General features: G+C 36.5%; 4 protein-coding genes across 4 annotated transcripts; 3 read left to right on the top strand and 1 right to left on the bottom strand.

The window, feature by feature from the left end:
- Positions 1 to 3,965: 3,965 nt before the first annotated feature.
- On the top strand, positions 3,966 to 9,564 carry LOC120015930 (AP-2 complex subunit mu-like). Its single transcript, XM_038868437.1, has 13 exons — positions 3,966 to 4,307; positions 4,895 to 5,072; positions 5,241 to 5,331; positions 5,856 to 5,950; positions 6,097 to 6,186; positions 6,264 to 6,312; positions 6,394 to 6,532; positions 7,051 to 7,167; positions 7,614 to 7,704; positions 7,825 to 7,967; positions 8,383 to 8,497; positions 8,953 to 8,997; positions 9,073 to 9,564. Exons 1-13 carry the CDS (start codon positions 4,225 to 4,227, stop codon positions 9,151 to 9,153), a joined length of 1,317 nt encoding a protein of 438 aa, XP_038724365.1. The 5' UTR covers positions 3,966 to 4,224; the 3' UTR covers positions 9,154 to 9,564.
- Positions 9,565 to 11,312: 1,748 nt separating this feature from the next.
- Positions 11,313 to 15,424, top strand: LOC119980125 (AT-hook motif nuclear-localized protein 8-like). Its single transcript, XM_038822786.1, has 5 exons — positions 11,313 to 11,957; positions 12,056 to 12,108; positions 13,788 to 13,919; positions 14,503 to 14,664; positions 14,845 to 15,424. Exons 1-5 carry the CDS (start codon positions 11,486 to 11,488, stop codon positions 15,121 to 15,123), a joined length of 1,098 nt encoding a protein of 365 aa, XP_038678714.1. The 5' UTR covers positions 11,313 to 11,485; the 3' UTR covers positions 15,124 to 15,424.
- A 265-nt stretch (positions 15,425 to 15,689) lies between these two features.
- Positions 15,690 to 16,378, top strand: LOC119980126 (auxin-responsive protein SAUR77-like). The gene has a single exon (XM_038822788.1). It carries the CDS (start codon positions 15,839 to 15,841, stop codon positions 16,184 to 16,186), a length of 348 nt encoding a protein of 115 aa, XP_038678716.1. The 5' UTR covers positions 15,690 to 15,838; the 3' UTR covers positions 16,187 to 16,378.
- A 4,101-nt stretch (positions 16,379 to 20,479) lies between these two features.
- LOC120015938 (AT-hook motif nuclear-localized protein 23-like) lies at positions 20,480 to 21,948 on the bottom strand. Its single transcript, XM_038868453.1, has one exon. It carries the CDS (start codon positions 21,596 to 21,598, stop codon positions 20,738 to 20,740), a length of 861 nt encoding a protein of 286 aa, XP_038724381.1. The 5' UTR covers positions 21,599 to 21,948; the 3' UTR covers positions 20,480 to 20,737.
- Positions 21,949 to 23,575: the final 1,627 nt, after the last annotated feature.

The following is a 23,575-nucleotide window of genomic DNA, read 5'->3' as shown; positions in this document are numbered from 1 at the left end:
CATAGGAATATAGGTTTGTGGCTTATGCAATCGTCAAATGATTTCCATAGTTCTTAATGAGTTTTTGATATATTAATCCGATTGTTAGGAATAACAGAGATTTATGTTGAAAATACGTTTGATGTATCTAGGAATAGAACATTGAATAGGTTGGGAAATTGATTGTCATTATAAAGAGATGAATTAGGGATTAAGGGACCAAGGGAATTGAATTGGATAGGTGAGGTGACGTTAAGTACCCTAGCGCTTTCCATCCTTGACTTCACACTTGTGTTTGATTTGTCTTTGTTCTTTTTAATTAGTTTAGTTAAAAATCAAAACAAACCGCAAAATCGTTCCCCAATTTGCATAGTTGTTACTAGTTTGACATTGATCTTGATTGCCAACACATCCTTAGTGGAAACAATAATTTACTCATCTCTTTATTACTTGTGCGATTTGTGCGCTTGCAATTAAATCCATATCAGCATACACACACATGTATACTGATGCAAACTTCTACCCAGGCCCAACCGACACCCAATACACACTTGGGCTGGCTGTACCCAACGCCCATAACCAAGCCTCTTCACAAGCCCAACCGACACCCAATACACACTTGGGCCTGCTGTACCCAACGCCCATAACCAAGCCTCTTCACAAGACTGACCCGAAAACCTTGGGTATTAGTTTAAGGCAAGCCTCGCGCATATATGGCACTCGGCTTGCTCCCACTCTTTCGATGTGGGACAAGGGAAAACTCCGGACATACCGCATCATTCCCTCCGTCTTCACAACAAGACGTGTCCCACGTGCAGGATTAACACGCCTGAGCACATCTCGTGACCCGGGGCGAATCACTCGCCCACCCGTAGGTGCACATGCGCCCACACACGAAAGCGAGCCTTAGCTTCGATACCAAATTGATGCAAACTTCTACCCAGGCCCAACCGACACCCAATACACACTTGGACCCAAGGCCCATAACTAAGCCTCTTCACAAAACTGGCCCGAAAACCTTGGGTATTAGTTTAAGACAAATCTCGCGCATATATGATACTCGGCTTGCTCCCACTCTTTCGATGTGGGATAAAGGAAAACTCAGGACATACCGCATCATATACAGTATATATATATACACAGTCAAAGAATCTAATTCACCTTTTTTTGGGTGGTGCTACTTAAGTCAACAAAAATAAGCTAGCCGCTGGTATTGTCACGTGGTGGCAGACTAATAAAATGAACACCTAACCTTTTTTTTTTTTGACTACAAGTACAAACACAATATACGACACACCACCAGATCAAGCCTCTGAAAGTACAGGTGTCAACAGGCCCCACGCAGGAGGCACAAATCAAGCCCACGCAGGGGCAGACTATCAAGCCCACATAGGGGCAGACGAAGCCCACACACCTCCTTGTAAATATTCGGAGGAGGTGAGACTAGAACCCATGACCTCAGTCAGGGACATGCAAAGTCATTGCCACTCAACCAATGGCTCATTTGCAATGAACACCTAACCTTTTCTGTTTATAAAAATTTGTAAACAAAAATGATTGGTAGTTGAAGGAAGTACATCATGTTTATTTAATTGATTTGATCAACAGAATAATTTTATTGCACTCTTTTATCTTTGAATTCGTTGTTTTAATATAAATTCCATTGTAAAATTTCGTTTAAAAGATAAGTTATCCGCATGTGCTTTTTAAAATTTAAGGTATGAGCCTATGAGGAGGAGCTCAAAAAGAAGGAGCGGCAATGATTTAATTAATGTACTAATCTTTGTCAATATTATATGATTTTTTTTAGCACAAAAAACTTGATTTAATCATTCAAAAAATGTACTAATCATATGCATGCAATTATTCCAACAATCTTAAAGAGAAATTTTGTTGGTGTATTTCTAGAATTGTTGCATGCTCATTACTTGTACGTGCATGTATGCCTATAGTATGAACTGCTAAATGATATCATCGTTGATTCAGTGCATTAGGTGGAACAAAGCATGCAGTCGTGACCTTTAAAAGAATAATAAGAATAATAAGAATTCTATGTTTATATATGATGTCAATCATTGCTTTAATCATTACATGAGATATTGAATTGTTATTTGAATATATATATATACAAATATTTTGATTATCTTTTTTAGTGATTAACAATGACTAAACAATGTCTAAAAAGTTCGGACGATAACCTAGTAAGGTTAAAGTCCGGACAAGTAAATCAGATAAGATTTTTATGTTTAAACTCGGACTCTATTTTAAACTAGATAAATTTTTTACGTTTGAACCCGAATTTCGAACATGTAAGTTATGTCCAAACTTAAATTAATCTGCGTTGGACAAATTCAGTCATCAATACCAGACAAAGTTTTGTCTCCCCTAACTTTTCTTGTTTTTTCTCTATAATAGAGGAAGTCAGGGAGGATAAATGGGAAAAATCCCTGATGATGTGACATAAATAGCATTATGGTTGTTTAAAATTAATATATTGTAAATAAATCGGTCACTTTTAAAAAAAATTCAGTGATATGTTAAACATATATTAATATTAGTAATGTATTTATAAAACAATGCTTATATGGTATTGTGTCAAACAGGAAAAAAAATCCATATTGCTTTTACGATAGTGAGTTAAAAAAATAATATGATTAATAGAAAATGAAAAATAATTTTTCAATATTTCAAACCAAACGTGTTTTCTATTTCTATTTCTAAAAACATGAAATGAAAAATATAAATAAAAAATAAAAAATAGAAAACAAATCAAACGGATCCTTTAATTTTTATTTCACTTTTTTATCTTAAAATTTATTGTTCAAAATTTATTGTTTTAATATAAATTCTATTAAGAAATTTCTTTTAAGAGACAAGTTTTCTGCAGGTCCTTTTTAAAATTTAAGGTATGAGGAAGGAGGTCAAAAAGAAGGAGCGCCGATGATTTAATTAATGTACTAATCTTTGTCGATACCTTGATGATTTTTTTTAGCACAAAAAACTTGATTCAATCATTCAATTGAATGTAACCTCGGTCAGGGTCCCGAAAGTGACTCAATCCAAGTTTTGGGTTCACTTTAGGACACTGGGCTTCGGCCCAATCCAATATGACCTGAGATACTGGGCTCAAATTTTTCAAGACCTATTCCAGACAAACATTTGATTACATTTAAGGCTCATTTGGATCTTGTCCCTTAATTGATATAAGTGTAGAAGCACATAAAATCTTGTAATTGAACCAGAGAGTGACACATCCACTACTGGGATGACTGTACTGCTTTTTACTAGGATTCCTATTTACTTCTGATCAACAAAAGAGATTACATAGAAAACTAGAAATACGGACCTTGAGAGTAGACGGGCCAAGTTATTACAGAGCCGAACTCCATACTCTGTGGGTCATGGCTCACTTCATTTTTGGGCCCATAACATATCCAGTTAATGCATTTTTGAAAAGGAAATGTCGTTTTAATTTTTAAATGGACGAAACATTGGCCCGATCCAACCCCTTTGACGAAATCTGACCCAATTCATCTTCAAATGAAGTCGATCGATGGATGAGATATCTTCCTAAATCCAACCCCAGGTGCATCCCTAGTATAGAACTCAGTTATGAATGGTTATCATGACTGAATTTAACCTGTCCAAGTTGAAAAAGAGTAAGTTTTTCACCTTTTGTGTCGAGTTTATGACATTACTCATTAGGTTTAGGCCCGATCCAACCTGACCTGAGATAGTTGGAAATTTTTCCAGGCCTATGCAAGCTAAACATTTTTGATTACCTTTCTCCAAACCCAACAATCACTAGATTGTTTGTTAAAGTACTGATTTTAATTTTGAGTTTGAAAACAAAATATCTAGGGATAATTTGATTAATTTCTTTAATTTCCCACAGAAAAATTGTTAATTAGACAAATGGATTTTTTTTCCTTTTCTTTTAAAAAGAAAAAAAAAAAAAAAAAAAAAAAAACACGGATGCACTTGCCTGTAGTTTCTCGTGCAATGCAATGACCGATGTGCATCGCTGAACGCTGACTGCAACTCGAACGAACTCTATCTTCGAAATAATCCCTTTTCTCCATCTCTTTAAAGGAATCGCTTCCGTCTGAAGACGACGCACGAGCCGTCTATGATTCGGTGATAATCTGAATCAAAATCAACGCCGTCCGTTCACCTGAAAGACTCCAGATCTGGGAACACACTTGAATTTATCACCGTTGGTTTGCCTGATCTGCTCGATCGGAGATGCCGGTGGCTGCTTCGGCCATTTACTTCCTAAACCTCCGGGGCGATGTCCTCATCAACCGCCTCTATCGCGACGATGTCGGGTAATCCCTCTCATTTCCCCATCCCGGTATATTTCTATGTACCTGTATCTATGCCCATGTATGAGATGTTTGTGCTATAGATTTTTGACGTTGTTGAGGTGGATTGTTCTGTTTTTCTATCTTTATCTCTTGCAACTTTGAAGTACTATATCATGTTCTGGTTAACATGAGCTGCTAGATTATTACTCTTTTGATAAGTCCTTGCTCACTTGTAATGATATTTTGGCTCACTGACATATACCATTGAACTATTTAGATTTGCTACCCTGACTAGAACCAGCTGTTGTGCTATTAATGCATGACAAATCCATTGAATTATTTGTGTACCTTGATTTGCTTGATTGTTGATACGTTAATGTTTGAGGTAATTTAATTAAATTTAGTGTTTGCCAACATGAGAGGTGTAGCTTTCTGTGAGATTCCACCTGTTGTCCTGTTACAACTCTGGAAATATTGTATAGTTTTTTTTTTTATTTTTTTTATATGGATGCTCTTTACGTTATTTTCCGTTCCTATATTGTGACGTTATGTCTCTCGTGTTTTTTGTTGGTTGCATGTATATGCTAACTTTTTTAGATTACTTGTAGGGGAAATATGGTAGATGCCTTCAGGACACACATAATGCAAACAAAAGAACTCGGTACATGTCCTGTGCGGCAGATTGGAGGTTGCTCTTTCTTTTACATGAGAATCAGCAATGTCTACATTGTGATCGTTGTGAGCGGCAATGCTAATGTAGCCTGTGCATTCAAGTTTGTTGTTGAGGTATTCCATATCTTATTGCTGTTTTTCATTCATTTCTTCCCAATGTGTCCATATTTCTTGAATTGGAATTATGATTTGCCGATTTGGGAATAATCTATCCTGGTTGACTTTTTGTGCTGCAACTACTGGCCTGTAGTGGCTAATTCTACACTATCATTCTGTCTGCAGGCTGTTGCACTCTTCAAGTCTTATTTCGGTGGGGCTTTTGATGAAGACGCTATCCGTAACAATTTTGTGCTGATATATGAGCTACTTGATGGTATGCAATTTGGGAGATATTGTAATTTAACTTTTGTTGACTATGTTGTGTCTTTGATGTTTTGCTTTAACTCCAGTGAGTATGTTTTGATCCTTTTTTTCTTTTCTTTTTGATCACAAAGTATGTTATATTATTTAAAATCTAACTACTCTTGACTAGTAGAAAATTATAAGGTATACATAATCTGGTGATTGATGGAACTTTTGTTAAGAGATATTTATCATAGAGTCATAATGCAACTATGAAACATAATGTTTCGTAATATATGTATGTCACTTTAAACGACCTCCTAGTTCAATTGTTAATTGTGAGTTGATTTGAAAATATTAGTGTTGAAATAAGGGGTAAAATTCATGCTCAATATGCCAAGAAGTTTTGAAGAATTCTACTATGTTAAAGGGAAGAGTTGCTTGATTACGATTTTATTGCTTCCAACCTTATAAATCATTGGCCAACAAAGTTTTTCATAATCAAATGGGGATCAAGTAAATGACGAGCGATTGATATGAACCTTAATATTGCAGAAATTATGGACTTTGGCTACCCTCAGAATCTTTCTCCCGAAATCTTGAAGCTTTACATCACCCAGGAAGGAGTGCGCTCACCGTTTTCATCCAAGGTTAGGTTATTATTTAATGTGAAATTGGTATTATGTGAAGTTCAGGATCTTCACCTGTAAAAGTTGCATGATGGATCGTTCTTCTTCTTTTTTGTTTTTTTTTGAATGGCCGTTAACCTTTTTTGCTTGTGCAAAAACTCCAATAGCCTTCAGATAGACCTGTCCCTAATGCCACTTTACAAGTCACTGGTGCTGTTGGTTGGCGCAGAGAGGGCTTGGTCTATAAAAAGAATGAGGTTATTCAATTTTCCATGTCTCTGTTTTAAAGTGAAGATTGCAATTTCTGCTGCGTTATGATATTGGTTCAATACAGGTCTTCCTGGATATTGTGGAGAGTGTTAATCTTCTCATGTCTTCAAAAGGTGAGAAGTGGGTTTGTATTTGTTACTGGCCTTTTATTTTCACCTTGTGGATTATCTGGGCAAACTAATTCGTGTTTGCAGGTAGTGTTCTGCGATGTGATGTAACAGGAAAGCTACTTATGAAGTGCTTTCTCTCTGGAATGCCTGATCTGAAGTTGGGTTTAAATGATAAAATTGGGCTTGAGAAAGAGTCGCAGCTGAAATCACGTCCTACTAAAAGGTAGGTACTAGGTTGTTGTGGTACTTGTCCCATCCTTTACTATTTCGCTCTTGGATATCCTTTAGAAAATATTATGAAATCATGGGCTCCAACATAGAGTAGTGAAAATTCAAGTGTGAGATACTAAAAAGTGAAGACGATGGCTAACAAATACTTGGATAGATCATAGAAGTGATAAGGAATGTATAGAACTGTATTTTTTAACTCTAAACAGGGCGCTGAATATTTTTGGCTACTAATTTTCTTTTTGTAGCCAAGGAAAAGAAATTATTTCTATCTTCTCTGGAGTTGATTATTTTTGTCCTACTCTTTCGTCATAAAGATACTTCTTCTTTCTACCCCCTTCCATTCTTTTTTTTGGGAGGTCTTATTTGTTTGCTATTATTGTGGAGCTTTTTATATTGGTCTCAAATGTGTTTTAACTTGATCATGAAAAGTGTATGAATATTGGAATCACAACAGAAGAGGGTACTTTATGTTTGCTTTAGTTTGTTGATCTTCAACTCTTTTGTTTGCAGTGGTAAGACCATCGAGCTTGATGATGTTACTTTCCATCAATGTGTGAATTTAACGAGGTTCAACTCTGAGAAGACTGTCAGTTTTGTTCCGCCAGATGGTGAATTTGAATTAATGAAGTATGCCGCAAAACTTTTTTCTTTTATTTTAATCCTTATGTAAAGCAGTAAAGAAGCAAGCAATAATACTAATTATTTTGCTATAAACTTTATTTGCATATTTTGTGCACTAAGAAATGCACCCCGGTTGTGCATGACATATTAATTTTGCAATAGTCTTGGAAAAATTAAGAAAATTTCATCTTTATTTCTCCTTATTGTTTGTTCTTATAGAAATTCGATGATAAGATTCCCACTAAGAGCCTGTGATTGGTTAACTATAAATCTTATGGATATATAAGTTCTTTATATGATGGCATCACTGATGTTGGTGCAATATTGAGCGTGGGAGTGGCATCAATTTGATTAAGATGTACTTGATATTGTGATCTACTCGTTTCCGATGGCGTTTATCTTATTTTATTTCATTCTTTGGACATTGTCAATTATATTCCCCCTTTATGTAGGTATCGTATCACTGAGGGGGTCAATCTTCCATTTCGTGTGTTGCCAACAATTAAGGAACTTGGTCGAACACGCATGGAAGTAAATGTTAAGGTTTGTGATATCAGTCTGTCAATGTACTTTTTTGTGATTGTATGCCTTTTCAAGGTTTTTTTTGTGTTTTTTTTTTTTCGTGCTTGTCCAGATCTTTATGGTTCTAATGTTGTTTTACAGGTAAAGAGTGTTTTTGGGGCAAAGATGTTTGCACTTGGAGTTGTCATCAAAATTCCTGTACCAAAACAAACAGCGAAAACAAATTTTCAAGTCACATCAGGCCGAGCAAAGTACAATGCTTCTATTGATTGCTTGGTTTGGAAGTGAGTACTCAAGCTTGTCCATTTCTGATACTTCTTAGGTTTTGAGCTCTAAATCCTTCTTTACTGGATTTGAAATGTTGTCCATACTTGAATGTAGTTGTCACGGTTGGATGGGCCATATTTTTTATTTGGATGTCAATGAATTGAATAAATCAATTAAAAAGTATGCTCTATATTGATGTCTGGAAGGCAATCAATTATGTTTCTGAATTTTGGTTATCTTTCTTAACAAGATAAATTTTATCACGCCACCAATTACATGGAATGTGATAAATATTACATGCTATAAATGAAATGGCTGTTGCGCGCAAAAGACAAGGTGAACAATGGCTTTATTCTTATTTTGTGTTCCATCTAACAGAGGAAAGAATGCAATCCCAATCCCATTTACATCATGTTTTTGGTAAATTTATAGGATACGGAAATTTCCTGGACAAACTGAACCAACCTTGAGTGCAGAAGTTGAGTTGATCTCCACTATGGCAGAAAAGAAGTCCTGGACAAGGCCGCCGATTCAGATGGAGTTCCAGGTGCCAATATATTTTCTCTCAGCGAATCAAATTAATCACTGTGTTCATGAAATGTGCATGTTTTGTTTTATCATTCTTGACTGCATGTGTCGCTATATCTTGTTAAGAGACCAAAAGGGGAAGTATACTACATTTCTTTGTGTTCCCATAATGCTGCTTTGAGTTCCCATTGGAAGTGATGCTAGTAGACTGGCTCAGGATTAAGATTAAAGGGTCTGAGTTTGTTCTCTCGCAACTTCTGGTTACCAAACTCTTCCAAAACTATAGTTTCCCTTTGGAGTGGATAAAAGATTATTCCTATTGAAAAGTTGAGCTGTTCACAAGAAAATTCTGTTTTCTTGACCCGTGGAGTTTGAATATTTTAATTTATTTACTGTCTTTTGCCACTTATGTACTTCTTTATTTATCTTTGAACTTCAGGAGGTTAACTTCTCATGAAAACATTGACCTTGCAGGTTCCCATGTTCACAGCATCTGGTTTGCGAGTTCGTTTCCTGAAGGTATGTATTCTGATCTTGTTGGTATGTCATGCTCCGCTGTCAAAAAGTCCATCTTCAAATGACTTTCATTTGCAGGTATGGGAGAAGAGTGGATACAACACAGTTGAGTGGGTTCGTTATATTACTAAAGCAGGCTCATATGAGATCAGGTGCTAGGAATGTTGAGATGTTGCCTTAACTCTACACAGAGTACTAGGGTGGTGGTGGGAACAATCACTGAATTATAATGGGCGACTTGTGGGAGCATTCCCACATAGATTTTTGTCCTCTGAAGCATAACATGTATATGTCGCCCTCCGGCAATCTTGCTCACATAATATTTTTCTTGTATTCTTGAAGCATTCTTTTCTGATCATAGGGAAGTATTTAATACTATTCTAGTTTGCATTGTTTTGTAAATGAGCTCAAAGTCCATTTGTTGTTATTCTGGCAGTTGTCTTGGGTTGTGATGTTTGTAGTACGAGGGAATGAGAACATGATATTCTGTTTGGAATGGATACATTTGATAGTGGCATGGAGATGTCTAAAGCAGCAAGTGATCAGTCAAATGGACACATTCGTTCATTATTCGAGTTTTATATTTTGTGTGGTGATTTCATTCCTCTTGTGAATTGTGATTTCATTAATTTTTCTTTCACGTAATGGAATGGTGATTTTATCCTAATGTTGTAGCTCACAGGGTCGCATATGGTTGGTTGTTGGGAGCTTCAGCATTTCTCTGCTGGATTACTGGAAGTCCTACAACTCGTATACTTAACTTTGGCAAATATGCTAATAAAAATAAACACAGTCTACCTTCTATTTCACACCAAAATGGAAAACTAAGTACCTAATAAATGTGATCTCTCCATGAGCTGCTTGCGCTACCACCCTTGCTATATTTGGCCACCAAATCAATGTTCATTAGTCGTTTTCTTCGTGTTTTTTTTAAGATCAGGAAAAAAAAGCCATTTCATTCAAGAAGAATAACCGACGGTAGATGATACAGAGAATATAAACAAAATTACATATGTACCCATTTGGGTATGCGTTTCACGCAGTCGAAACGCACAAATTCGAGTTCTAACCATCGTTTTCTGACATTCGCCTGTTTGGATACATGTTCCATCTCGAATGAACTGCGCGAAACCTCGGCCGCACTGAAAGCACCTAAGAGTTACTTAGGCAATCACTGGAGTTCTAAAAAACGGAGTTTCACTTAACAAAACATGGTATGTGTTTGCACTGCATTCAGGTGCACCTCACCTCACAGCATCACAGTTTTTTGTGACACGCCAAATGCTTTTACAGCAGAACAGACCTCACAGCACCACAGTTTTTTGCCTCGCATCACCTCACTGCACCCCCAAACACTTACAATATATGTTGAATTGTCCCACGTAATCAAATTAGGTAAATTATTTTATTTTAGATTCATGTACAATGTAAACGTTAAGTGATTTTATATTAATATTATTAGTCATCTAATATAAACGTAATTTATATATGTTAAACGCACCTTACAATACCGCACCACAGTTTTAAAAGTGATGAGCCAAACAGCTTTTATGTTCCAACTCATCTCACAGCACCACAGTTTTATAACTCACTACACCGCACAACACTTCACAACAGTTGACAGCACTCCCAAACAGGATGGACTTCGACGTCAAAACAGAATAAGTATATACCTTTTTGCCATCATCCTCTCTCTCTCAAGTCTTGCCTGAGCTCTCCTTGCCATTTCCGCCTCATCATTTTTAAACCAAGTCAGTAGTCACTAGTCATTCTATCTATGGCCTTGACAGTAAAGGATCTATAAGATCTCGCTTAAATGTAAACTCTGTACTGTTCGGATGATCAAATTTGTCTGATCCAAATTAAACCAAGTTTGGATATAAGTTATATGTCCGAAATCTAAGCTCAAACACAAAATTTTTGTTTGGATTAAAATCAAGTTTAGGTCAAAACACAAAAATCTTGTCTGGTTTACTTGTCCGAACCCTAAATTGAATTATGTTATTGCTCGATTTATTTATCCAAATTTAAACCAAATCGGGTTTGATCAATTAAGTATATCTTAAATTCAATTCATATTAGGGTCCGAACAAATAAATATCTTGTAAACACATGATCTTATCCGACCCAGAATCGGGATTTTTTATTTCTTTCCACCCCTACTTAAATGACACAATCAAAGAACAACCCACTTCATTTAGATTCTACATCCAGTGAAAGATCATTCATTGTTATTTGTGTTTTTTTTTAAAAATTTTTTTCCAAAAACCCTACTTATAGAAACAATTTCGTTTGCTTATATTATTTGTAAAAAAAAAACCCCAATTTCTCAGAGTCTTTCTCTGAGTTTTGAAAGTTGGGCAGGAGAAGTAGCAGCAACAGGAACAAATTGAAAGGTTCCATCTCCTTCCTCCAACTAGTCTAATTAAGTAGTAAGAGTAGGTAACTCACATAACAACGCACTTTCGCTTTCACATTTTCAGCAACAAAAATGGACTCAGCACCTCAGCAGCATCCGCCCAACATCCTCCTGGGACCCACACCTACCTCCTCCACACACAATCCTTTCTCCGCCACTCCCACCTCCGCCCCCGGTTCCTCCATGATCTACCGTTTCGCCTCTAATTCCGTGGGTCCAGCCAACGCTACTGTTCCGGACCCTAAACCCTTTAATGGTACAATTGGTGCACCAAACGCGGGTGCGTTTGACGGGTCATCTTCTTCTTTAAGGCCTTGCGGGTTCAACATCGATCAGGCAAAGAAGAAGCGCGGGCGGCCCAGGAAGTACGCTCCGGACAACAACATTGCCCTCGGACTCACACCTACGCCTACCTCCACCGCTTTGGCTTCATCTGTTTTGGTGGTCCACGGCGATTCTGGGGGTAATGACGGTGGTACGCCGACTTTGAAGCGTCAACGTGGAAGGCCCTCTGGGTCTGTAAAGAAGCAGCTGGACGCGTTGGGTATAGTCTTTGTATCTTGGTTGATTATTGGTCGCCAACGCCATGCTTCAATTATTTTGCGATTGATTTTCTTTTTATTTGGTTAACTTTGAGCTCAGGAGCCGGAGGAGTGGGTTTTACACCGCACGTTATAATGGTGAAAGCTGGTGAGGTGGGTGACGTTCTTTCCTTCTGTTTCTTGGGTATAAAATACATTGAGTTTGCATAAATTATAATTAGTTTTCCAAAAAAAATTTATTGGTTTGTCCATCTGTTCATATAAATTAGATTTTTAAGATGTTAGATAAAATACTGACAAATCCTCAACAGTTGAATAATTTCAATTTTCCAAAAGTTGTCTCTTTCATTAGCGTTTGGCATCCTGCCACCGCACTGCCTTTCTTTAAACTTATTACTGGACAAATATGGGATATCATTGAGCTTATTAAAGTGTTAGATGCTACCAAAAGGAGCAGGAATTTTTTAAATAGCATAAAATGATTGATTTGCCTTTATGTTCCAACCATTCTGATTCTCTTACAAGAAGGATATAATTGCACCATCAGTTGAGGAATGTAGTTTCAAAAGATACGAGGCAAGCGACTTCTTAATCCCCAATGAAGAGCTGAATTGCTCCTTTGACCTTCTTGATCAAAGAGTTGGAATCTAAGTTCTTTTCTTTGAAGTGAAATCCATTCATTTAATGTGCAATACAAGTTATCATGATGAGGTGGTGGATAATAAACACTCTTGGGCGTCTGCTTGGACAAAGACTTGTGGTTTATCTTGCGTTCTTATGAGATTATAGTTTTCAACTGCTATTCCGGGAAGTTTGTATTGCAAGACTCTTTGATATATCTAATTATATTATTCTGCTATTTCCCGAGCAACTTCAGTTTTGGTGCTCTAAACTTGTGTGATTGATTCCAAAAAAGATGTGTACATAATTTTTCAGTGTTTATTTTCTGTGCGTAGAAATACTTGTTCTGTTAGCATGGGTGAAATTGTGAAAATCCCAAAGCTGTTACATGTTAGATTTGTCACACAGGGGACATAGGAGTTCAAATAGTGAGAGTATGCTGGTGCCACAAACAAACAAGAGAGGATGCGAGCTGCTTTTTTTATGTGTGAGGAAAAAATATTAGTGAAAAAGGGCAATTCCCATAAATTCGATGTGTTTTAGAGGCTCTATGAAGTTAGCACCTTGTTTTGTTCTCACTGTAGATACTAGATATCATTTGAAACTCTTAGATGAATAAATGTGAATGAGAATTTCCAAATAAAGAATCTTTTGAGTCTTATTTAGCTATGGATGACTTTGATAATTAGAATTTCCAAATAAATAATCTTTTGAGTCTTATCTCGATATGGATGACTTTGATATTTGCTTCTGCTTTCAAAAGTTCATGCATCGTAGACTATGCTGGTATATTTTGTACTCGTTAGGGCTAAAATTTCATTTGCAAGTTCTTCTGTGTTTTCTACTTTTCGTCAATGGTGCAAATCGTTTATGATTAATTTTGAAATTGATACTAACAGAGGATGCAAACTTCTTATAATTTTTTAGCTTATGTAGTTATATCTCTTTTTATTTTTTTGCACAAGCCCAAATCAGCTTCAAGTCTAATATATGTCATTTCTTTCAGCACAAACACTTTCTCTCAATGTTTTTACGATTCATTATAAAATTTTGTTATGGTAAATAGATTCTAAATCCAGTGATTTGCATAAGTACTGTTGTGTTATAACTTGTAAGAGATTGGCTAATTGTTACACTTTTTATGGTACACATGAGTTTTTGGTGTTGAAAAGGGCTATTCTGAAACAGAATATGTTGCCTCTTGTTTGCAGGACATAGCATCTAAAATTTTGTCGTTTTCACAGCAAGGGCCACGAACAGTTTGCATTCTGTCCGCAAATGGTGCCATATGTAATGTTACTCTGCGCCATCCAGCGAATGCTGGGGGTACAGTGACATTCGAGGTGAGTTTTGAACTTTTGATATCTTCTACGATCCGTATGAGACAGCTGTCCTTCATCTCTAGGTTCAAGCGACGTAATACCGCTATGTCGTTTAGATAAGATTGCTTTCAGAATGTCATGAATGCTGAATCGTTGAATTATTGATTACCCATTAGAGGGAATATTTCTTAATCTTGATTCCTTTACTGGGAGTAGGATCTTTGATTCTTCATAGTAGATCAAGCGTAGGTATTTCTATCCTGCAAAAGAAATACTAACAAGAATTTGTTTCCAATTGGTGCATAAGTTTAATCGCAATAAAGCTGTCAGTGCATCTACCTGTTCGAAATCCTAAGGTGTGGCAACCACCAGGCCAAGAGCTCCTTGTCTATGTCTGTGCCTAATCTTGGCAGTATCTATTTTCTCTATTAATCGGAACTGAGCAATCACTCAGCAGATGTAAATGTGTGATCAACGCTTGCCCATTTAGTGCTGAATGATTAGGGTTTTGGTCTTTTGATTGTATGTAACAATGTATCTTAGGTTTAACTTACTATTCCCCTTACACAAGATTTTGAGTCATGTTGACACTCCTCTTTTCCAGGGACGGTATGAAATCATCTCTCTATCTGGTTCCTTCTTACTTTCTGAAAGTAATGGTAGTCACAGCAGAAATGGTGGTCTGAGTGTGTCACTTGCGGGACCTGATGGCCGTGTGTTGGGTGGTGGAGTTGCTGGTATGCTACTGGCAGCAACACCAGTGCAGGTATGGCTCTGCCGCCCTCTTCCACTTATGTAGTTACTGTGCTAGAATTAAATAGCAATTACAGACGTGCTTATAAATTACAATGTGAGTACCAAGAGTTCTGCACTGTGACTTGACGAAGATAGGTAGTATAAATGTGATTTTCTATTTTCTCTATTGACTTTTTGCCAATGCTGCCAGGTTATTGTTGGCAGCTTTATTGCAGAGGGCAAAAAATCGAAAAACATTGCAAAACCTGAGCCATCTTCAGCTCCTACACCATACATGTTGAATTTTGGTACAGCGGCAACAGCAGCAAGCCCCGAATCTCAAGGGGCCTCAAGTGAGTCGTCCGACGAGAATGGTGGTAGCACACTTAATCGGGGCCCTGGACTGTACAGTAACCCTGGTCAGCCTATGCATAGTAATAGCATGCAGATGTACCACCACCAACTATGGGCTGGCCAAACGCAACAATGAAGATGATTCCAGCTTGACGATACAGCATCAATATATGACTTGTTGATTGTTCTACCGTAGCCTGCAGATGAAAATTTTAAGAATGCTAAGAGGCATTGTTGAGTACGATTGGTAGAGAGGGTTTTTTTTTGCCCCCTCTCTTTATTTCTCTTTTCTTATTAGATCAGTTTCCTTCTTTTGTTTGTTCCCCCTCGTTGAGTAGTTCTTCAGTTTTTTTCATCTGATTGGGCGATTGTCACTGTTAATAGCAGCAGAGGATGTGCTACCCTTTAGTCATACTGCCTCTGAGTTGTTCGCTTAACCATATTGTGCCTGTCCCTGTCTCTGCCTTTGGCTCATCTTGATGAGTTGGTCTATTACAACACTCGTTGTCATAAGCGCTAGCTATGGGCTGTCGCATTCAAATTCCTACCACAGAGACTGATTCTTCGACGCTCCAACGGCTCCTTTTTTTGCCTGCAGCCCATTATTAAACAACGAATACATAAATGAAAGCCCACCCTTTTCTTTGCTTATAATTTATACATACTCTCTCATCTCTCTCTCTCTCTCTCTCTCTAGCAGTTAGTTGGCCTATTCAACAAGACCTTCCCAATCCCCTTTGCTTTGCCAAATTAATTAACTCTCCCAAACCCGCATTCACAGTTGTGTTATTGTGTACTTATACACGCATATATTTACCATATCGTAGCACTAGAGTCAAGTTTTTGTTCTAATGGATTGCTTGGTAATGCCAGTGTCTATATTGACAAGGAAGAGATTTACGGGGTCGCAGCTAGGTTACGAGCCATTAAAGGAAGATGGGTCGGAGGATTTGGTGAGGGTGGTGGTGGGGAAGGAGAAGAGCGAATTCTTGGTGGAGGAATTTGTGTTAAAGGAGAGTCCTTTTCAGGTGTTGATGGATGCTGCGGTGAGAAAGGAAAGCAGAGGAAACAGAGTGATTTTTGTGGATGTTGATGCGATTTTGTTTGAGCACATGCTTTGGTTGTTGTACAATGATTGTTCGTCTCTGTTTCAGCTTAATTTAGAGGAGATTCTTGAATTCTATGCTCAAGATAACTGAGATTTCACAAACAAGAACAAAGAAGAAGGATATGAAGAGGTACTGAATTAGATTTTGCTAATTTGAGTTTTTATATCTCCAAGACTGTTTTTCTTATCTTGGTTGTAATAACACACAAAGATATGTGATACTGGCAATGCTTACATATTAATATGGCCTTTTAATTTTAATTTTAATTGCTTTCTGTTCTTCTGTTTCTCCTCCTCATTTGATTCTTGTTTTCAAGTACGGAAGTGGTGATGATGTGATGGTAAACGAGGGGTGTCCACGGTTAATTTCGATCGATTTTTAACATATTGACATAAAAATAATTGATCAATCGGTCAGTTATTAGCGGTTTGGTTGGTTTTTTTAGGATTTCAATCAGTCCTCACTAACATATATTTGATAATAATTCGACCAATCAGTTCGGGGGTCCGTCGGTTTGGTCGGAATGATTAATTTTGACAGCCCCAGTAACAACATGTGAACACTTAAATATATTGAAAAATAAATAATTGACTGATGAATTCAGACCGCTGGCTATATTTCTTTGGATTGTAGTAGTTCTGAACCCAGCCCTTCATTGGGTTATAAAATAATACTCACCTAAATACCAATAGTTAATAGTGAATCCATGTATACTTGGTGCAATGGATTTCTGAGAAATTTCTACGCTATTTCCCAATAATGATTTAGTCAAGGGGTTCAATGCAAATATCATAATTAGCTGCAGCGTTTGTCAACATTGAGTCTCTCCAGTTGTAACCTTTCAGGCAATTAGTTCTGGCACTTGCTGTCAAAAACAAAAGAACAAATAGTCAAAGTTCACCAAGTTTACAACCTCTATCAGTACAACTCAGGATGAAAATAAGACCCAAATATGAAACACAAATGTCTTCAACGCAAAGCTTAAAGATCAGAAATGCAGAAATCCACACCGGTCAAATGTTTCTTTTGTCATTCTCTTGGTGCATCTGTAGGTAAAAACAGAGGGAGATTTTGACTACAATTGGCTAAGGGAAATGGCTTTGATCTTGGGCTGGCCCAAAAAGTTGGCATTTAATGACGGGCCTTGCTGTATGGGTAAGCCCCAGTCCACTTGCTGGGCATTGACTGTGTGCAGACTGACTTGGGTCAATTACTATATATATATCCTGGCCCAAATAAATATGTATATCTTTGTCTTGTCTCTCTATATGAGCAAAGCTAGCTCTTCTTCTTCTTCTCCTTCTTTACAATTAAGATTTATCATTTCAGACAACGTTGATGAGCTAGTCTCTTGCTCATTCTCTTAACGTAATTTCCATGCATTTTACGCCCTAGTAAACTTTCATTACGATCTATTTCTCTTCTGACAGAATCTTTAGCTATACAGGACATCTTCATAGTCATTTACAAAGCTCTGGATTTGTTGATTAAATATATAAAATCGAGTGCTTATTATCATGTTATAGATCTTACAGCTACTAAATATTATAAATAATTTAGACAACTATGGTCAGTCAGTCATTCATCAAATTAATTAATTAAAACAAAACAAATGAAAAGACTGGGAAGATGTGTGGGTATGTTGTCATCATCGCTCGTTGTCTACTCCTCCATCATGATCTGTATTGGTTTTACATAAATAATTCCTTCAAACTTTTGTTTTCATTAGCTAGGTCATTGTTTATTAGTTGTATGTTTACCAAACACCAATAGAGATAAATACAAAAAACAATGCTTTCTTGTGCCACTATAAAAAATATTCAACTTCTACCTTGATTATCTATATATAAAGGCGACACCTTGGAATCAAATGTTGTAAGCACACACACACAGATGTGTGTGTATATATATATATATATATATATATGCACAAATTGGTATTAAAGTAATCCTTATTATTATATATGACTTGGTCAGCTTCTCTCTCTTTCTTGCAATCAGGTAATTATGTTGATAATCATTCCACCATCTAAGCTTGCCCTATTTTATTAATGGTGGTGGTAATAGTATATCTTTATGTCCTAACGACTCCCTCAAGTTTCTAAAAAAAAAATTTTTTTTTTTAATATCGTTGAGAAATATGCTTCGAATTGGAATCGAATTTTGAATACACATATGTCTAATCCAGTCGATTGTCAACCGAAATTGGTTATAAAAAAAACCATTTGTTCTTCTTAGTCTATTTCGTTATCATCATCATTATCTCCAACATTAAAAAGAAGAAAAGGAAGAAAAAAAAATTAATACCATAAAGTGGAATAACCTAGTAAGTTCTGAGTTAGTAGAAAAAGAAACCTTCGTAAGCATATGATGCATTGTTAAAAATATTTACAGTGCAAACATATGGCCTTATTACTGCTTTTAATATATATAATCTTATTTTATATTTTCTTCAAGATCCCCGGCAAGCTTATTTATATTTCTTTTAACTCATCAATACATATTTCATTATTTTTGTCCATAGTGCATGCAAGAACTTATTATAATTTGATGTGTGAGAGTAAATTAAGTAATATTTTAGGTGTTTCATTATATACGTTCTCATTAAAAGAACTTTTACAGTAATTTTATATATCCCTAAAAGGAATGACCTAGAAAATTTTCAATTAATTACACCAGAAATTGTTAGACTCATCCCCTATTTGACATATAGATGTTTATGGCTTCTATTTATTATATAATGGATAACATGTACATGAAATGCAGTAGGCAAAATTAATTATATGTTGGTGCTCCTAACCACAAACTCCTAAGAATTATTTATAATTTGGATTAAACCAACTAACAAAAATTATCTTCTTACTTACCAAAAAAAAATTATAATCAAGTTCAGCCTGTTCTAGGTTTGAGTCATAAAGCTAGCTAGATTTGATTGTCATAAACACTTACGGATTGAACAATCTTGAGAAATTCTAGTTAATATTCCACTCAACAGGTTAATCTAATGATTCATAATTTGCATTTCATCTTCTAGGGTTACCTGAGTTTTAATTAAAAAGTGATCTCCAATCTCCATATATAAAGAATTCGTATTATATCTAGCTAGGCATATCCTTAGAGGCTTAGAATGAAATACAATTCTCAGAAGACAAGCAATATATATATATATATATATATAACACATTTCCATGATGTTAATTGGATGCAAAAGCCTTTTCCTTAATGTTAATGTCAGCACAATAGAACCCTAAAAAAAAGTATAATATAAAAGGTTTTAAGTGGAGAATAAAGTTAAGAACACTACATTTTTAACAAATTTATATGAAGTCCATTCTCTACGTACGGAAAACCTAATTAATGAGACAAGGAAGATCTTGTTGTTTGCAAAAAATAAAGGATAATTAAAGGAGCTTAAATGCTAGCTGACCATATATGAAATAGTAGAGTGGTTTCATAAATAATAATTTGTATAAACAAATCCCACCAATGTTGAGATCATAAAAAATGATTTAATTTAGGGATGGACTGGTTCACAATCAAAAACTCAGAATAGATATTGTAGAAAAGAAAATAAGATAAGTATGATAGCTTTGTGCATAAATTAAAGCTAGGAGCTAGGTTAGAGAGGGTTTCAGGAACATCTATACAATAGTTCTTCTATATATATATATATAAATAGTACGTACTGGAAGATCAAGAAAGTCCTGAACATGATCAGAGAAGAAGGACTTAACATGAAAATGAAAAAAGAAAAAAGACAATAGGTTTGATAACTATAAAATAAAATTTGCAAAGTGAGTACCAACACGTCCTAACTAGGCCAACAAAAGAGGTACTAAAATGAGAAGGAAAACTGCCTCCATAGATGAGACCAGCTTGATGATCATCAGTTGGCTTTGATTTTAGAAGAACAAACACAAAGAATTATTAGGACATCCATCATGTCTGATGGGATAAGTATATTAATCAACTATATACTACTCCAAACTTACGGATGGACAACAAGTTGCCTTGGAATTTTTTTTATGCAAAAATTATGTTATTTTTTTAAGCCAAAAGATTCTGAGACGAAGAATGGTAATTAGTAGGAAAACAAGTCCCAGTACTGTCTTAAAGTTGTTGTATAGCTCTTTCCCAAGAAAATTGGATGAGAAGAAAAGAACAAGAAGAGAGCTTTGTTTGATGTAATTCAATTCAAAACAAGTAATAACACCAAAACAATTGAATAAAACAACACATTCCCATGCCTAGCCTCCAAATCCTACAAGATTGAGACATAAAACTGCTAGCTGATCTTGTAATAGAAAACCCTAGATATGATCCTCTACAATACATAACCACAAATTAAACTTAATTCAGCCACATATATCACTTACACACAAGTAATCAGCAGCATCATCATCAATATTTATTTATGGTCTCTCAAACCATCGAGTTCTTATAAATTAAGAAGAAGAAGAAGAAGAAGAAGAAGAAGATAGTTCCACAATTAAAAATAAAGGGAGAAAAACAAGCACTAAATCAAACATCAACCATAGAAGAGGATCTAATATACTAGAGTCAGTACAAATAATATAAAGCTTAATTAATCCATCATTCATGTTTTGGCTCACCTGTTACAGCTTCCAAATGCATAACTACTCAAAATGGACTCCGACCACCTGGGTTCCCTCCTCCCCATCCATCCACTGGCATCTGAACCCCCGGATTCAACGGCAAATTAAAGAACGGCAGCCCTCCTACTACTCCACTCCCATCCCCAAACCCACCACTATTCCCCACTCCTCCTCCACTCCCACCACTTCCTCCACCGCTCTGCATCCCCAATTGCTGCTGCTCCTCCTCCTCCAACGGCAACCTCTCGTACGCCACATTCGTGAACGACGCTGCAATCACAATCACCGGCCCAGCTGCCGTCAGCTCCCCTACCACACTCCCTCCCACCACCTGCCCTTGCCCGCCCGCCAAGAATATTGTCAAACTAGTCGCCCCGGGCGGTGCCGGTGGAGGCAAGAAAGATCCAGAAAGCGAAAGTATCTCGAATCTTCCATGAAGCGTAATCGCGCCCGCCGCGGCCGGCTGGCGTATGCTGACATTAGTTACTGTCCCGGTCCCACTCAACACGCAAATCCCCCGTTGCCTCCTCCGCGCGTAGTTGGCCACGCAATCGAAGACGTCGCAACCGTTTCCAACCTCGAGGATGTGAGCGCGGAGCGTGTTGGCACTCTCGCGTGTGATTATGACAGGCGGTTTGGGTTTGTTCTTGGAGCCAGCTGGGCGTCCACGTGGACGGCGCCCCACGATGTCTCCGTGGTGGCTGGAGTTAGCCGCGGCTGCAACGAGGTCCAAGCCTTGGTGGTGGTGTGAGCCCGAGCCGCCTTCATGATCGGTGGAGAATTCATTGTTGGAGTTGTCGGGCTCGGGTTGGTGCTGGAGGCGGAGGTCAGGTATCTGGAGCTGATGAACGTATCTAGATGCAGTTCCTAAATCTAAACCAGCCATAACCACAAAAACATCAAAAGCACAAAATTAATAATATAAGAAAATAAAAACCCACACGCACACAAAGGACACAGATTTATTTTATCAAAAACCTAAACAGTTTCCTTCATTAAAAACTGGCTCTTTTTTTTTTTTTGGTTTTCTGTGTTTTGTTTAATGGGAGAAAATTATATTTTCTTTTTGGGGACTTGAAGAAATAATAGATTTGTTTGAAAACAAAGGCAGAAGGAGATCTATTGCTATTTCTATTGCTGCAGAGAAAGGTAAGGGAAAGGATTGATGAGAAGAGGAAGCAAAGACAGGGAGATGGAGAGAGAGAAGACACAGACTCTTAAAACGCAGTCATTTCATTCATTACTCTATTGCATCTGAAACTTTATATATATATATATATAAAATATTGATTTTCTGAAAAAATATTTAATTAGTTTTTCCTTACACTCTCATTCATGGAGCGTGAATTGCACTTGATTTCGCTAATTCTTAAAGTCTAAAACATTGTTGGGTTAATTAATAAAATTCTACCACATACACATTTAATTATACAAGACAAAAAGATTGACATTTTCTATTTCAATCTCTTATACTATAAACAGAATTCATATGTAAAAAAGTGGATGATGAATAAATAATTTCGACCTTCTTTTGTTAATATATTTTTCATAGTACTATTTACCGACATGAACTATAAAAAGATACTATTAACTATGATTCTTAAATCTAAGCAAGGAAATCATTCTTAATTAATTTTACTAGAATTATTAAACTTGAAAAGGATTTGTCATTTGTTTTCTCATTAGAATGGTAGCTTTGTAATGGGAATTAGAAGTGTCACGTGATCATTTAACTAAACTGGTTTGGATATGGATATAGATATATATATATATATTTTTCTTTTGGTGTGGGTGGGTGAGTTTTGAAATAAAAGAATGACTTGATTGGAGGGTAAACTGCACGCGCCGAATGAGGGGATTGTGGCTGTGAATAAAAACATAAGAGCAAATGAACCCTAGATAGATGGATGGGGGAGTAGTCAAAGAGTGTATGGATGGGGTTAGCTGGTAGATGTGTTGGTCATTGGGGGATTTGGACTTTGACGGAGAAACCAACCATGGTTAGACAGAAAGTTGACCAAGTTTGGTTAAGTTGATTAAGAGAGAGAAATAGTAGAGAGAAAGAGGTGATTATAATATTGTGCATAGCAAAGACGACGAAAATGGGCAAGTGGGAGATGGTGTCATGGTGGTGCGGCGGGTGGGTCCTTTCTTGTCGACTCCTCCTCCCACCCTGGACGGCCCTCTCTCTTCCTCTTCCTCTTCCAAACCCTTTTGGCCGTCTCTGCAAAGCCATCTTTACCTTGCTTAATTGGCTGCTTTACTAGTCATTATATGACACATGCGGCCTTAAATATTACTTAGTCTATATATAACTATATAATGCGACTGAATATCGGAAATTTCCAAATTTATATCATGAGGTTTTTTATTGCATCGTTAGATATGTTTAATTTGTGAAAGAAAGTACTAATTTTTTGAATTATCAAACATTCTTTTTAATAATTCGATACATATATTATTTTTTTATGACAACTCAACACATAGATTAGATAGAGGGTTTACATATCTACATTTTTTTAATCCCAACAAGAGTTGAATTTATGGTTCTATGTAGTTTAATTAATTGGAATTCGTCTGTGTAAATTATAGGGCAATTAATTCTCTATTCAGAAGAAAAGGTAATCGCAATTCACAATATTAAATTAATTCATTGATAAAGAGAGTTTAACCAATCAATTGGGGTGATGAACTGGATTGGCACTCCAACAGTTATTATATTTAACTTAATACAATGATTTAGAGAAATGTCAATGGATACCCTTTTATCAAATACTTTTTTTTTTGAGAGAGAGAATTTTATCAAATACTTTAATACACACAAATCACTTAATTTCCTATATTTAATGCGAGGATAAAAATA

The sequence above is a fragment of the Tripterygium wilfordii genome, chromosome 15, assembly GCF_013401445.1.
Source record: "Tripterygium wilfordii isolate XIE 37 chromosome 15, ASM1340144v1, whole genome shotgun sequence".
Classification (NCBI taxonomy): domain Eukaryota; kingdom Viridiplantae; phylum Streptophyta; class Magnoliopsida; order Celastrales; family Celastraceae; genus Tripterygium; species Tripterygium wilfordii.
This window is presented reverse-complemented; position numbering and strand designations above follow the sequence as displayed.

Excerpts from the sequence above, each read along its gene's own strand:
- LOC120015930 (XM_038868437.1), top strand. The coding sequence starts at position 4,225 with ATGCCGGTGGCTGCTTCGGCCATTTACTTCCTAAACCTCCGGGGCGAT. Across the intron at positions 6,187-6,263 it reads TGGTCTATAAAAAGAATGAG|GTCTTCCTGGATATTGTGGA; the intron begins GTTATTCAATTT and ends GGTTCAATACAG. Across the intron at positions 7,968-8,382 it reads ATTGATTGCTTGGTTTGGAA|GATACGGAAATTTCCTGGAC; the intron begins GTGAGTACTCAA and ends GTAAATTTATAG.
- LOC119980125 (XM_038822786.1), top strand. The coding sequence starts at position 11,486 with ATGGACTCAGCACCTCAGCAGCATCCGCCCAACATCCTCCTGGGACCC. Across the intron at positions 13,920-14,502 it reads GGGGTACAGTGACATTCGAG|GGACGGTATGAAATCATCTC; the intron begins GTGAGTTTTGAA and ends CCTCTTTTCCAG. Across the intron at positions 14,665-14,844 it reads TGGCAGCAACACCAGTGCAG|GTTATTGTTGGCAGCTTTAT; the intron begins GTATGGCTCTGC and ends CAATGCTGCCAG.
- LOC119980126 (XM_038822788.1), top strand. The coding sequence starts at position 15,839 with ATGGATTGCTTGGTAATGCCAGTGTCTATATTGACAAGGAAGAGATTT.
- LOC120015938 (XM_038868453.1), bottom strand. The coding sequence starts at position 21,598 with ATGGCTGGTTTAGATTTAGGAACTGCATCTAGATACGTTCATCAGCTC.